The following is a 15358-nucleotide window of genomic DNA, read 5'->3' on the forward strand; positions in this document are numbered from 1 at the left end:
GCACCTATTATGGTTTTTCAAATATTACCTTTTATGTAGTGTGCTATAGAGCTGTGTAGTGTGTCAAAGCGCACAACAAACGGAGTTATTGTCTCCCAAAAGAAGGAACCGATTCTGAACAGCTGAAATGAGTCGTTAGTAATTCCAGACTTACTTCCTGTACAAACCTATGTAGGTTTGTAACAGAAAACCCGCCTCTGGTTTTCATCATCTGCTCGCGAACAGACGGAGCTGCTACTTGTTATGGTAGTGGGTGTTTCCTTTTCGACACACGCTGACAGCGGTAGACCAATCACAACAGACTAGGACATCTGACCAATCAGAGCAGAGTATGCTCTTTGCAAGAAGGAGTTAGGAATGGATCAGTTAGAATGGATCATTTAACGAGATGTGTGTGACACTGGGGGGAAAAAATTAATTCTGCAGTTTAAATTATGAGTGCATTAAAGTGTTTTTTGACCTTGGATGCATGGAAATCTATTGTATGAGACCTTTAAAACAAAATTAGGCATGTTTCAAACCCATAATAGGTGCGCTTTAATACATTAAAACAGGGTGTGTTCAAAAAGTGACAGTGTACTATACCTAGCTAGCTTAATTTGAGAGAAGACTGAAATTAAAAATGAAGATTTACAAGATTCCAGTTGAATAGCAAATAATAATTCAGACAAAAATACGAATATAAGGTTTGTGGACACCTGATCAAGCACACATATGCTTGTTGAACATCCCATTCCAGATTTAGTCCCCCTTTGCTGATATAATAACTTCCAGTTTTCTGGGAAGGCTGTCCGTTAGTTTTTGGAACATGACGGTGGGGATTTGCTCATTCAGCCACAAGAGCATTAGTGACGTTACGTACTTCATCCAAAAGGTGTTCAGTGGTTTTGAGGTCTGGGCTCTGTGTAGGTCACTCAAGTTCTTTTGCTCCAACCTTGGCAAACCATGTCTTTGTGCACAGGGGCACTGTAATGCTGGAATGGGTTTGGGCCCCTTAGTTTCAGGGAAATTGTAATGCTACAGCATACAAAGGCATCCTCTACAATTGTGTGTTTCCAACTTTGTGGCAACAGTTTGGGGAAGAACCACATATGGGTGTGATGGTCTGGTGTCCACAAATTATGGACGTTAGGGTAAATAAATATAATAATAATTAAACAAAAATAATAATTTCTTGATATCTAATTTTGGGACTGCTTACAATAATTAGCCTAACCTGTAGATTTTTGCCATGGGATTTTGTTATTGAATTTTCACAGGCTCTTCCATAAGCTACAGTCACTGGAGACATGTGGGCTTGTGAGGGAGACATAGCAAGACATTAGAGTCAGTTGCTAATAAAAAAAATCTATCTTTTCATTGTTTATTAACATATTTAACAATGTCATGGATAAGATGTGCCCTTCGTCCCAATTTACATCATTCATATGCAAATGTTTCTAGAATGCAAGGCGAATGGAATGCAACATGTTTTACAAGTAAAATAGTACACATTATTACAGCCTAGTTCTCTTGTTCAAAGTAGTTTTAGTGTTCAGAAACATTTTTGATCATTCATGTTCTATACATGTCTGTTATATAGTTTTATAAAAGTCATAATAGTTATTGTAAAAAATCATAAGTTATGTATAGTAATTTTAAAAAAGTACACAAACAGAAACAAAAAAATCTATCTATCTATCAAAAACAGATTATAGATTGGATTATATATAGATAGATTTTATATAGAATAGATCATTATACCTGGTCTCCTCCAATAATGGGGGGGGGGGGGGGGGGGTTGGGATGCCACATGATAGGGGAGGCTTGGGGGGGGGGGTACAATACAAAAGGTTGTATTAATAACTTATGTAAGGACTTGTATGATTGACATTCCACTGAAAGTGTAGTAATATAGGAACTTTTGCTTATATGATTATAACATAATCATTATGAATGGCTTTTAAAAACAGTACAAATGCAATTGTTCCTTTAAATCAGTCCAAGGTCTTCAGACATAATCTCTTGTGAGCTGTTAATAGTGTACTTGTCTTGAGGCTTTGTGGATTTCTTTGGTTTTTTGACTTGACTGTAGATGACTTCCTCTGTCCTGTTGCTTTGTGTGTTCTGCTTATTGTCTTTTGCAGGGCTGGTGTGAACGTCCTCCTGTGTTTTGTGAACTACACAAACCTCGGGTAAACTGTAGATTGGTTCTTCCTCATTCTGAACCACACTTCCGTGTTTCTGTGCTGGGTATGGTGTGAAATGAGGTATCTCAGAGTACACTGGTTCTGACTGACTGGCATAATAAAGTGTTTCTCTTGCTTTATCAAGATTAACAGAGGCATATTTTGGTGGATTATATGTAGGCTGGAGAAGATCAACAGGATCAGAATACACTGGTTCTAAGTCCTCATTATGACAATCACCAGGACTACTGCTTTTCACAGTCACTTGTGATCTGACTCGCTGTGTGTGCTTAATCTTGTCAAACCCAACAGCATCAACAGGATTTGAGTACACAATTTCAGGCAAGGAAGTAGATTCACCAGAATGCCTCTGTGTTGTTTGGGATGAGCCAGTTACAGGTTTGACGCATTCTGATTCAGCTGAGCCTATTGGACTTACAGGACTTGAGTACATAGGACTTAAGCTGGAGTCAGAATAGCTATTGGTGTGAATGTCCAGCAAGTTGCCACTGCCTGGTCGTTTAGGCAATGGGGAGCAAGGTGTTTGGACAGTGGAGCTACCTCCAGTGACAGCCAGGCTCTTCTGCTGCTGGATGGCCAGTTCCATGTGATGGAGTATCTCATCACCTTGCTTGGTCTCATATATAAAGGTGCCAGGACCAGAATCACAGCGTCTACCTGCCTCAATTGAGAATGTCATCTGAAAAATGACATAGGAAGAGAGAACAAAATTGATGCATAGGGCTATAACATTTGCTGTGGTAAAAAAATAAACATTGTAAAATAATCTCTGATTATAAAGGCTTTTTTTTTTTATATAGAATCTATACTATAGACATAATATGCTATCAAATATAGCATTAGTAAGGAACATTAGGTGCATATTATCAATATTGACATTTGGCCCTACTGAGTCACTGGTATGATGTAGGATGATCATTTTTGCTAGTGGCTGTTTTTTTTTTTTTTTTCCTTCAATTATTTGATCACCAAACAACACAAATAGGTATGGAGTGGATCAAAGCACTGTAATTACATACTCTATAATTCATACTGGAACTTTGCAATGTGGTCAATGAAGTTAATGACAGGCATTTAAATGTTAACTATTTAAAAAATATATATGTCAACCTAGCTTTCCGATGTTGGTGTCTAGCTTTCCACTGGTCTACTTGCTGCTTACTGACCTTGTCTCCTCCATACCGGCGCAGTAGCTTGTAGGGCCATTCCATCACTCTCTGCTTGCTGTCATTGCCCTTGAGCATGAGCATGTCTTCACCAATCTGCAACCAATACGTTCCCTGCAGGCTGCAGCGCACTGATGCCTCGGTCTGCTGCACAGTCACCAGAAACTCAAACACTGAGGGGAGAGGAACACTGACGTTCAGCGGGCAGTCAAAGGAATAATTCAAAGAGTGTTGTAACATTTAGTGATTCATGATGCAATGCGTTCAAATAAATGTTGAGAGTTTGGTTACAGTTTGGTTTGATTCAGTAAAATATGGTTAAATAAAAACTTTCCAAACTTCCAACCAAGGACCAACCTTCTTCTCTGGAAGCATAGATTTCATTCTCTTCCATCTGTAGCACTGGCTGTGGCACATTATTACTGCTCTTCTGTTAAATTTAGAAACCAGGACCCCAAAAACAACATGGGAGATAAATTGAAACAGTTTAAACACGAAACAACTGACTCAGTTTTCAATGAGTATTTTTAAGCTAAAATGTTCAAACCTGAAATGCAATTTCACAGATCTTCTCCAGCCACTCTCCACAGCCCTCTTTCTCTACAGCAAACACCAGCCTCTTTTCACCTGTATCTACACAAAAGGCTGCCATGCTGTCCCCAGGTAGGGCCTCTGCGTGTGGAGGGAGTCGAACAACGCTGATACAGTCTGCTAGCCTTATAATCTTGCGGTCGAGCTGCTTCCGGACAATAACTGGGGATCGTTCTGGACCTGTTTCTGTTAGCGCCAGTCGAGCCACACCATTCCGACTGTTTGGGTAAAGGTTTAGCCAGTACCGCTTCCACTTCTGACCAAGGAAATTGGGAGTCAGGAGTACATAGAGAAAGACATGCAAGGTTTAGTAAAAACAGAAATACTGATAGTGTTGGCAACACAATAGGTGCAATATGCTCATGATATGCAATATGCTATGAGTTCTTGTTAATACTCTGGCCGCAAAATTTTGCAACAGTTACAGCTTCTCTTTTTAGTAGGTAAAATGAAGGATAATACTTTATTCTTCCCAGAATGGAAATGTATGTGATATAAGAGCATATAAATATTACAAATAACAGAAGAAAATATCAGTAAAAATAAAATTTTAATAATTAAGATATACTATACATAAAATATATAAAAAGAGATTACAAAAATGAGCTGTGCAGATAATGATTAATATAGCAAAAGTGCAAAATGTATTGTGAAATCAACGTAGTGACACTCGTTCAAGTTAAATCAAGTAATGATAAAATAAAGTACTCTGTAGAAAAACACAAATGCATGGTTGAGATTCTTATCTATGTGCATTAAGTTTATAGACCAATAAGGAAAATCTCATTCTAAGTCAAATGTATCCTTTTGGAATTTGTTATTCATCCATATGCAATGACAGAAAGGTTATAACAAGTTTATCTAGTATTTGGGTAGGTTGTCTGTGCATTATCTGTATAGCTATAACTGATTTTCATCTACATTGCATATTCAATTGGCATTTATTAATTACATAGCGCTGAAGAACTGGATGTCCAAAAATGAAGGTGACCATATTTCTGATTTGCTTAGTTCAGTTTCCTAACCTTGGTCCTAGAGTACCATCTGTCCTGCACATTTTGCTGCTTTTCTTGCTTTAATACATCCACTTCCACTCGGGAAGGGCTGTTAATTATCTGATTAGGTGTATCAGGAATGATTTGAGCAGAGATAACACTAAAATGTGCAGGACAGGGGTTACTCCAGGACCATGGTTGAGGACCTGTGGCAACCATATGAGGATTAATTAATAAACAGTTACTCATTTCATGTACGTCTGTGTGTGGGGGGGTTTGGGGTTGGCTTCTCACATAAACTGCGTCACCAAAAATGTGCTACATTGCGAAACAATCTGGGATGTCTGCTCTGTCCTGACATGTAGAAACCCAGCCCACTACACCTCTTTCATACCAGCACATAGCTTTCCATCACAGCCTATAAATGCAAAGACTTGTCCAGACAAAAGTGAAAAAAATGAACCTCAAATCATTTTATATAACGCCGATTTATTCATATCCTTTCTTGTGTAGGTAACTGGTTGGAATAAAAAATTATATTGACATTAATGAGAGATTGTTACAATATCTGATTAGTTTATTTTATTTGTTACAAATACAGAACAATAGTTTTTCTATACTATAGAACTTGTTAACTGAGTTATTATAGGTTTATATAATTTGTTATCATATATATATATATATATATATATATATATATATATATATATATATATATATATATATATATATATATACAGGCCTATATAACTTATCCTATATACAAAATGATTTATTTCTCAGACCTGACCTACTTTAAAAAGTTATTAAGGTGCTAAAATAAAGCAAGACAAACCAAGACGAAAGTCTTACCTCTGAATATTTTTGGTGTTGTAAATAAACCTCTCCTCGTTTTACATGGGTGTCCATATCCTGTTTAAGTCACGTTTAAGCTCAGATGGTCTGAGCTTTGAGTTATGGCCAGGAGGATTTGAGTTAGTATAGCCCGAAGATGGAATCTACCTTCTTGCTGCTGTAAATGGGGACGTTTACTCCGTCTTTAAAAGGCGAGTTTTTATTCCGCCCAACTACCGACAAGTCATATCTGACTCCTCCAGAGTATCGAAATAACGTCACTGCACCACACAACACAGCATATCCGTTTCAGTGACTGATGCTGAGCCGCATGCTCCGATTACATTTCCATGTCTATTTTGGGGTTAAATTCTCTCTCAAATACAGAATATTTGCGTGACCGAAAACGCATAGCTTTAATCTGTTTCTATTCTAATAGTCTGTTCTTACTTTTCGAGAATGTATTAAGGCCGATTTACTAATAAAACATAACGCGTGAATAGGGGAGAGCGGGGCATGTCGTCACACTTTTCACTGACTACGTTTACATGGATAGCAGTAATCTAATTATTGACCTTATTCATAAGACAATAATAAGACAATATTGTGATTAAGGTATTTACATGAGCTGCTTTTAGGATATTTCTTTCATGCTCCTGTTTTACATGTTATAGAACAGAGATCGATTAATGGCACACGTCATTACGTCACCGTGCCACGCCGTTCGATGTTCCCTCCAGAATTTCACGTATCGACATACAGTTCGTCTTCGTTATGGTACCGTATACAGTTTATGTGTTTTTATTTTTAATTTTACGAAAGCTTCAAGTGCAGTTAATTATTTGTCATGCCGTACGTGCAAAGAGACGGCTCCTTGAAGCCATGGGTTGCGTCCGAAACCGCGTACTGACCTACTATATAGTAGTTGAGATACATGTATTTCACCTACTATATAGCAGGTAAGTACGTGGTTTCGGACGCAGTCCTGCTCTCTTGTTTGCCCTCAAATGGTTGAGCACTGTCATGTGTGTACGTGTCCTGTCGCAAAATGTGGTGAAAACTCTCACACGACGTTAATAATGTGATTAAGGTGTGTACATGTCTGCAATGCACTCCAATAATGTGACTAAAACAGGAATACTCCACATGTCTTAATTCAATTTGTGTTTACTTCGAGTATTTTAGCCAGATTAAGGTAATCAGTAATCGCTGTTTACATGTTAGTTTCTTAATCAGAGTATCGTCTTAATCTGGTTAATATCAGATTATGGTTGTCCATGTAAATGTACTGACTGTTTCTTAGGGCTTGTTTACACCTGGTCACTTCATGAGTTTTCTCTGATCGGATAGCTATCCTATTTGTTAAAATGGTTCCATTTACACTTGGCCACATAAGGTGTTTCAGCTAAACGGAAATGAATCCAATCTTCAAAAGGCAAATACACATTTCTGCTGAACTGAAATGGCAGTCACCGTAATTTTGCTATATTTGGGTTTGCGAATGCAGTCGAAAAGAAAAGGAAAATGCTTGCTACAACGATTACACAACAAAAGGCAGCACTTATTATGTGCAGCATTTTCGCTATCGGTAGTACTAAACTTTAAACCCAGTGAGATACCTGGATGAAAGCTTAGAGTCAACACCGGTGGGAAAATATAATGCTGGCTTCTTTTACGGAACAAGACTAGCTATCCAGTTTCCGAATGGGGACGTTCAATTATCTTTGCGTCAGCCTGCAAAGAAATTTAATGAGGAGGCACACTCATCTCCGTCAGGCTATACCGGTTGATAAGTTGTTTTTGCTTCTGGCGTGGCTAAAGTGAGTGACATTTGGGAGGAGAAAAGCTCTGACATATGTGGAGAAAAGTGCTGATGTATGCGGTTTCAACAACCAGATGCATTTAGACTTGTCCAGTTTTGTCTGGAATGCATCCCGGACCATCTCCTGATGTACTTTGAGTGATTAGATTTAAATCGGTCTCGAATGCATTTCGGAAGGCATTTACACCTGGTCTTTTCACAATCGGATAGCTATCCGATCAGCGAAAACGCATGATGTGACCAGGTGTAAACAGGCCCTTAGGGACATTCTAAAATGTTTAATGTGGCTTAATGTACTAAAACAACATCCAGGGAAAACCATTTTTCTCTCACATTTTTCTTATCATAGACATTATCTACTACGAAGACAGCAAACTGTAATCCAAGTGGAAAGACGATATTTTAACATTAATTTTCATGTTAAAGTATACTGAATAGCAGTACGGCTGTGATTCGGCTGTTTTGTAAACAAGAAATTCATATTTAGTACCTGACATTGGAGACATAATATAACCAAATATTTTGTTATTTTTTTTCTCTGCTAGTACAGAAAATATCTATGAAGTGTAATCAATATGTGTAACTAACATTTGAATATGTTAATGAAGTGTATTCAATGTGTAACTAACATTTGGATATGTTAATGAAGTGTACTCAATATGTAGCCAACATTTAGAATTATTACTTAAGCATAATCGAATAATCAATATTAGTTAAAAAACATAATCTATATGTATAATCAACAGTTAGAAGCATAATCTAAATCCATAGAACAATGTTTGATCAAGTTAAGAGTGTGGTTTGAGTTAGATGAACTCTATGTCTTAAGTGTACAATAAATGTTCTTCTGTATCAGCTGGCACTTTTCTGCACAGCAATAAATTGGCATTAGAGATTAGCTTTTGTGGGTGAATAACCTTGAGGACAGGTGCCAGTTAGGGAGTTGGAAGAGGGCCTCAGAAAGGGAGGTAGATATCAGCCGGGACAGCCGATAGAGACAGACAGAGCCTCATTGAGGCCTAAGAAGGGAGTGTTGGTCAGGGTCAGGACTCTGAGTGAGACCTTTTTTGTAAAAAGAAACCTTGTCCTCATGAAACCTTTTCAAGAAAAACAACTGACTGTGCATGCTCCACAAATTTAAGATAACACATAGACATGAATATTTAATTGTGGCAAAGAAGATTGGTCTGTTTTTAATGAGGAAAGGCAAAACCCCGCCTAAGATGTATACACTGTGGGGAAGGTATATAAAATGCTGTGTGCTTGGATAATTCGGACTTTCTGCAGACTGTCACACTTTATTGGTTTTCAGTAGTTTATTTACTTTTGACATCTACTAAACTCTCTGTCTCTGAAGTTTTTGACTTAGGCTAAAAAGGTTGATTTATCCACGACACTAGCAGAAATAGGTCCTGAAGAAACCACAGATGGATAGAGCATTACGTGTTGCTATGCCAACACAGACTCCCTGACATCCCGTTAACTTGCTAGCTTGGGCCCAAACTGATTTGTACATTCCCATTAAAGGTGCTTTCTGTGAAATTGGCTGTGTCTTCCTTTGCATTTTCATCTAAACAAGTCAAAAGTTATATTCATGGAAAATGGATTGTTCGCCATGACCACTGATGTCATTACCTCTACTGTACCAACAGTTTCAGTGTAAAAAACTATCTATAGACTTGAAATTTCAAGTAGTGAACACAGACAAATGGAGTGATACAAACAGTGAAATGTCCCAGTGTGGTTATACTAAATACAAGCACTCTTGGAATGTTGCTCGTCCAATCAAATTAATGACCAGAACTAACTGTTGCATAACCCCACCTCTATCACAGCGATTTGCCATGGAGTACAATGTTTAATTTATTAATGTAAGAAACGCTGCACATTTGAACAGTTTATAGTTAGACTGAATATTGCAGAATGTCCAAAATACAAGATTGTTCCTGTTCAGACTTTGTTATAGCCACGATAAACAGTAATTCCCTCATCAACTATGTTAGACTACATAATGCATAGTGTAATATTAGATGTGCTAGGTTGACAGCAATTTATTAGTCATAGTGCCAGAATATTATTTTAGCCTGTCAGAAATGTGACATCATACAGCTTTACCAAAACAACAGATCAAGCTAAGATTCAAGCTTAGCTTGATATAGAGCAGGTTTGTCCATAAGTATATGTTGCTATAGTAACTGAGCAGGGTTTAAGATTAGCTGCAATTCTGGTAAGTGACAAATTTGAGAAAAATTAGCTGGGTTTGTTTTAATATGCCAGGCTTATTGAGTTGCTCCCGATTACCACTATAGTGATATAATTTTTCTTAGGGTTAGTAGACAGAGAACAGTATTTGATTTATTAATACAGCAATGCCAAACAACATATTCTACAGCCATAGCTAAAAGGTAACTTCCAGTGCCATCTAAACTTTCTTAGCCTTACTGAATTGATTTTATATATATATATATATATATAAAAAAATACACCACTGAATGAGCCTGAGGGCTGAGACAAACAGCCTCAGTACAGTTCAGCATGAATGGAAACTTACATGTCCATCATCACCATTTTAGTTTTAGCAATTTACACTCTTTAATGGTGCATTACATTTTCTCTGATACGATACCTCATGCAATAAAACGCCTTAAATACCCAGCATATCGAGTCATTGCAGAGTAGTATGCAATAAAACCTTGGGCAAAACACATCAAAGAGGGAACCCACTCTTTTATTTCATTATACTTTTTTTTCTTCATTTTTGTAAATGCAAGTCGCACAGTGAAAGGACTTCAATTGAAGAAGAAAAAATAAACACATTAGAAATCCCTTACAGGAAGTCAGCTGCCATCAGCTCCAAACACTCTGAACTGGTCCACCTGCCAATGATCCTTTTTGCTGTGTCTATCATTCTTCACCCCACCCCTTTCCCCTCCCACTCTGACACATTTCCTCCCTTTTTAAAAAAAAAGAAAGAAGAAAAAAAAAAGACAGGTACAAAGGGAAAAGAAAGGAATTAGAAGAAACTTTTAACAATGTCCAGGGACAAACTGGTAATCACTATCACAATAGTGGAAATAACATTGTTGCCTCTCAGAAAGCTAGTCACAAAGTGAATCAGTCCAATAGGAGCATTACTTGGATTTCCCAGCCCACCCCAATATCCTGCCCAGGGTACACATGGAGACAAATAAAAATAAAAAGCTTACAGAAGAGCATCAAACCCCCACCCCCCACCCCCCAACCCCACACACACACACACACCAAATTTAATTTGAGGCATGAGGTGGGGGTGACCGCTGACCATCAGCAGTCACATAAGAGTCTCTATAAGGGAGCCCAGTAGATCCCTAGTATTTCACTCCTGGCACAAACTCCTTTGCCTCTGGGTTCAAACTGCTTTTGCGCTGAAACACAAAAACAAAAGATAAAACAATAATGTGAGTTCCTCAAACATTTGTAAAACAATACCAGATTTTTCTAAAGTCTTCTAGTGTTCGATAGAATTTTATCCCTTATTTTAGATAAATTAACACTTTTATTTATCTGTAAGAAAAACAAATATATTTAGGGAACCAAGACTAACAAGCACTGGTGAAAAGCGATTAGAACTATTTGATTTTGATGATGAGATGCTCCACATTTCAGACAATTCAATGTGGAGAAATCAACATTTCATGATTAAAAGTTTAACTTGGAAACCTTGTTGTGGAAAGACATCTGTCCATGTGTCTAATCAACAGTGTGCAGATGTGGTGAGGTGAAGACATAGGAATGGAGGAACTTATTTACACCATATACAGTGCACACACCCTCAACTACTGGTTTAGAAAGAATCTCTCATTTTCAGCAATGTAATGATGCAAACAAACCTCCATTTCCCATTAAAATAACACGTCAGGCTCTGTTACAAAGTCAAAGACTTTGTTTATTCAATCATAATTTTGCGAGAATCAATAAGTTTATTTATTTATTATTAAGATATGGTGAACGTGTATTACAGTTCGTTTACAATATCTTTTCAACGATAATTTTTCTTAATTAAAATTTTGTTAAAAACATTCTGAGAATCGAATCGTGAAACCAGCATTGTTAATTGAATCGTGACCCAAGGGTATCGTCACACCCCTACTTCTGTTATACTGATTTCAGTGTTCCAGTTCAAAAAACTTACTGCAATGTCTTCGGCATTTGAGTCATTGACCGACAGGCCACTGAACTGCTGCTGAATGTGTCCAACTCCAGAGGGAAGGTCCCGTGCAGGAATGAACCAATCTTGATCCTCCTCTTCCAACATTTCCTGGAAACAGCGCTCCAGAAACTCCTGCTCCAAAAGCTCTTCCTCCACCTGTGTGAATTTAAGATAAATTACAATCACAGGTGCAAACACAGCTCAGACATTTTTTTTATTATGAAAGAGAGAGAGAGAGAGAGAGAGAGAGAGAGAGAGAGAGAGAGAGAGAGAGAGACCCCCGAGACCAACCCACACAGGCTTTTTCCATGTATGATATACTAACACAAAAAGTCAAGTCATAAACTTTATACCCATATAAAACCCCCTGAGCTGCATTAGAAGTTACACTAACCTGCCTGTTGTACTCCTCCTCATTCTCCATCCACATGTACTCTGCAAAGGGGTTGGCCTCTCCTTCCTTGTGTCCATTCAGCATGCTGTCTTCTTTCCCAGGGCCACTGCTGCCCCCTGGTGTCTTTGCCACCTCAGGACTGTTAATATCTGCAGGCTCTGAGGAAGTTTAAGCAAATGAATATTCCCATCTGAGTAGCCCCCTTAAACACCAAACCACTATGGATATTTAATAAAGGAATACTTAAAAGCCGTAGGCAAATCTGAAACAGGCTACAGTCATCACAATTTCAGCATTTTTATACTCAAACGGACAGAGATGTGACCCGTCACATGGAGTAAATACCATGAATGTATCTCACTTTAAAAACAAAAACGAGCAAAAATGTCCACGAACACTACTTATCATTCAGTTGTCATGAATGACTAAAGACTATTGCCATTAGGTTGGACTTGACATTTTCTGATGCACCGATGTAATTTATGCTGTATAATCACATGGTTTTAAAATCTGCTGCAGTCATGTCACTGATATTCTGCATAATTTAGCAACAGAAAATTGTAGAGTGAATGGGTCAGTTGCTGTGAGGATGTCAGTATGAGTCAGTATCATAATTATACAGAAAATGAAACACTTGGATTGGTGCGACCCTAAACAGAAAACCTTCTGCACTACTGGAAGTAGTTTTTTTTTTTGTTGTCTGAAAACATAGCAAATATTAATCAATATGATCATGAATTCCATCAAATCATTGCTTAGCTACTGTCCACGTTATGTTAAAGATGTGCAAAACAACAATAATATATTTAATCCTGTGTGACATGGAGGAGCAGTGAGTACTGTTGTGCACGCAACAGCTCCAGAGTTACCAGTTCAATCCTGAACTCGGGTGTCTGTAAGAGTCGCACACGTTCGTCCCGTGTCCCTCCCAAAAACATAATGCTAGGTGAACTGGACATGCTATATTACTCCTAGGTGTGCAAGTGTGTGAACATGTGTGTGAACATGTGTGTGCATGGTTCCCTCAGATGAACTGGTGTCCCAGTCAGGGTGTGTTCCCTCTGTTTCCTATTTAGTTTCAGATACAGTTTATTTTCCTTTTTATTGCTCTCAATAACAGGGACTTTGAGCAAACGCATGCTTTGTTAACCTCACCCCACCTTACCTTGCAGATCTCTTACAGCCCTACACCCCTTCATTGGGTCTCCTCCATACACCCTCTACTCATCTAACCATCACGGACCATAGGGCCTTTAGCCGTGTTGCTCCTCGCCTTAGGAATTCTCTCCCAGTTATCATCCGTAATTCAGACTCGTTATCCCAATTTAAAGTCAAACTCAAAACTCATTCAGAATAGCTTATCCTTCATGATTATTGTCTGCACTCAAATCTAGTACTTTCTGTTTTTCTTACAGTTGTCATGTTTGTAATTGTCACTCTCCTCTTTTATGGTTTATTGACATTGTTATTTATTGCCATCTACTACTTTGACAGTGTCATTATTGCTACTTCTTGTTGTTGACGTATGGTGACCTTGAATGATTTGAAAGGTGCCTTCAATAAATCAAATTCATTACTATTATTAATATTAATATTATGTGGACACTAGGGATGGACGATATCGTTTGCGATATACCGGTAGAAATTCTCCCCACAATATGAATTAGTCTTCCAGTGATAATAATGATAATGCCTAGTTGATGGCGTATTTCTGTGTGCGATGGTCTGTGACCCGTTCACAGCTCACGTGCAGAGCAAAAACATGTATGGAGGAAGGCGGACATGAAGCTGAGGAGGAGTTTATCGTTAAACAAGGAGCTACTATACCTCTACAAGGTGTATCTGGTTTGGTTACAGGAAATCAGTTTTACTTTTAGATCAAAGTTTGTGTTTTTGAGGCTCTCAAGACTGCATGCAGCCGCCACTTGTAGCCAAAAATTGTGGTGAATGGCACTATATATATATATATATCGTCACTGATATCGTTATCGCAATAAATATAAAAAAATATCGTGATATAGTTTTAAGTTCATATCACCCATCCCTAGTGGACACCTTTCCCATCTAAGCCCAGGCTCCATAGACCTAGGGGCCCTGAACAGTCTCAGGTCAGGTCAGCTACTTCAGAGGCTGACACATTTGCACATCCATGTAAAAACATCCAAGACAAAATCTAAATGAGACGCCTTTAAGTTTTATGTAGTCACTACATAGCTGCTCTGAAACGTTTGCTAATACACCCCCACCCCCCGCGTTTAGCATAAACTCGATAGAATATGTTTGCTATTAATGAGCACATGAGGCTATCGCTTCCTTGGTGGGATCATATCCAAGTTTTACACTCGAACCAACACTTAGAAGCATGTTTGAGTAGCGCAGAGTTGGGGAAATTCCGTGAAATACAAATTATACACAACGAAAACAGGTTGGGGATATTTTGATTCGCGCAATCTCGCGCAATCTCGCGAGATCACCAAGCAGGCCGACGTCGAAGTTAGCTAAAGGAAACAAGGCCTCGACGGTGTTACTTTCCACATTAGCGCTCTTTAGACATCTTGATTATGCTATTGAAAAAAAACAACCTTTGATATTATCCGCCAACTATATTACACTACGCTGCAAAACAAGTAATAAAACAATAGTGCCTCATGGAACTAACGAACACTTGAAACCTGGCTAATATTTAGCAAGCAGCTAAAAATACATCGCGTGTTTTTCAGTGACTAAAAACACAACGATATCATCCGACAACCGTGTAAAAACAGAGCGAAACATTTTCATATCTAATATGACTTACCAGGCATTATACCGACTCGTTTATCGCGAATAATTCCAAAACAAGCTCCTGTGATAGATTAAATTGTCCAGTTTTCAGTAACACCGTTACCTGGCCAGCCTTCAATCCTACGTCAGGATCATTCATGTGGAGCTGCATTTGAAACGGTAGTGTGTGCGCCCCCTGGCGGCCAACACAAGCTGTACATGCGGCAAGGAACCAGGAGGGGGCGCCAAATTTGGACATTTTCTACTATCAGTGCCAGTCCTAGACTTCAGGCGGCCCTGAGGAAAACTTTGTCAGAGGGCCCCTGTCAGTGCCTTCATAAAAAAAAAAAACCTAAATGACCCCCATCCCTTAATCTGTTCTTTCAGAGCAGTTTCACTGTCAACAAACAACATA

The 15358-nt window shown here is 38.4% G+C and overlaps 2 protein-coding genes across 2 annotated transcripts; both read right to left on the reverse strand.

Annotated features, from left to right (window-relative positions):
- Positions 1-1780: 1780 nt before the first annotated feature.
- Positions 1781-6098, reverse strand: dok1a (docking protein 1a). The gene is made up of 5 exons (XM_053620148.1): positions 5794-6098; positions 3903-4202; positions 3713-3785; positions 3356-3528; positions 1781-2868 (listed from the first exon to the last, which is right to left on the reverse strand). The coding sequence occupies exons 1-5, from the start codon at positions 5848-5850 to the stop codon at positions 1972-1974; spliced, it is 1500 nt and encodes a 499-aa protein (XP_053476123.1). The 5' UTR covers positions 5851-6098; the 3' UTR covers positions 1781-1971.
- Positions 6099-10304: 4206 nt separating this feature from the next.
- Positions 10305-15133, reverse strand: paip2b (poly(A) binding protein interacting protein 2B). The gene is made up of 4 exons (XM_053621925.1): positions 14978-15133; positions 12181-12338; positions 11769-11942; positions 10305-11001 (listed from the first exon to the last, which is right to left on the reverse strand). Exons 1-4 carry the CDS (start codon positions 14982-14984, stop codon positions 10945-10947), a joined length of 396 nt encoding a protein of 131 aa, XP_053477900.1. The 5' UTR covers positions 14985-15133; the 3' UTR covers positions 10305-10944.
- Positions 15134-15358: the final 225 nt, after the last annotated feature.

Source organism: Ictalurus furcatus, chromosome 3, assembly GCF_023375685.1.
Source record: "Ictalurus furcatus strain D&B chromosome 3, Billie_1.0, whole genome shotgun sequence".
In the NCBI taxonomy this organism is placed as follows: domain Eukaryota; kingdom Metazoa; phylum Chordata; class Actinopteri; order Siluriformes; family Ictaluridae; genus Ictalurus; species Ictalurus furcatus.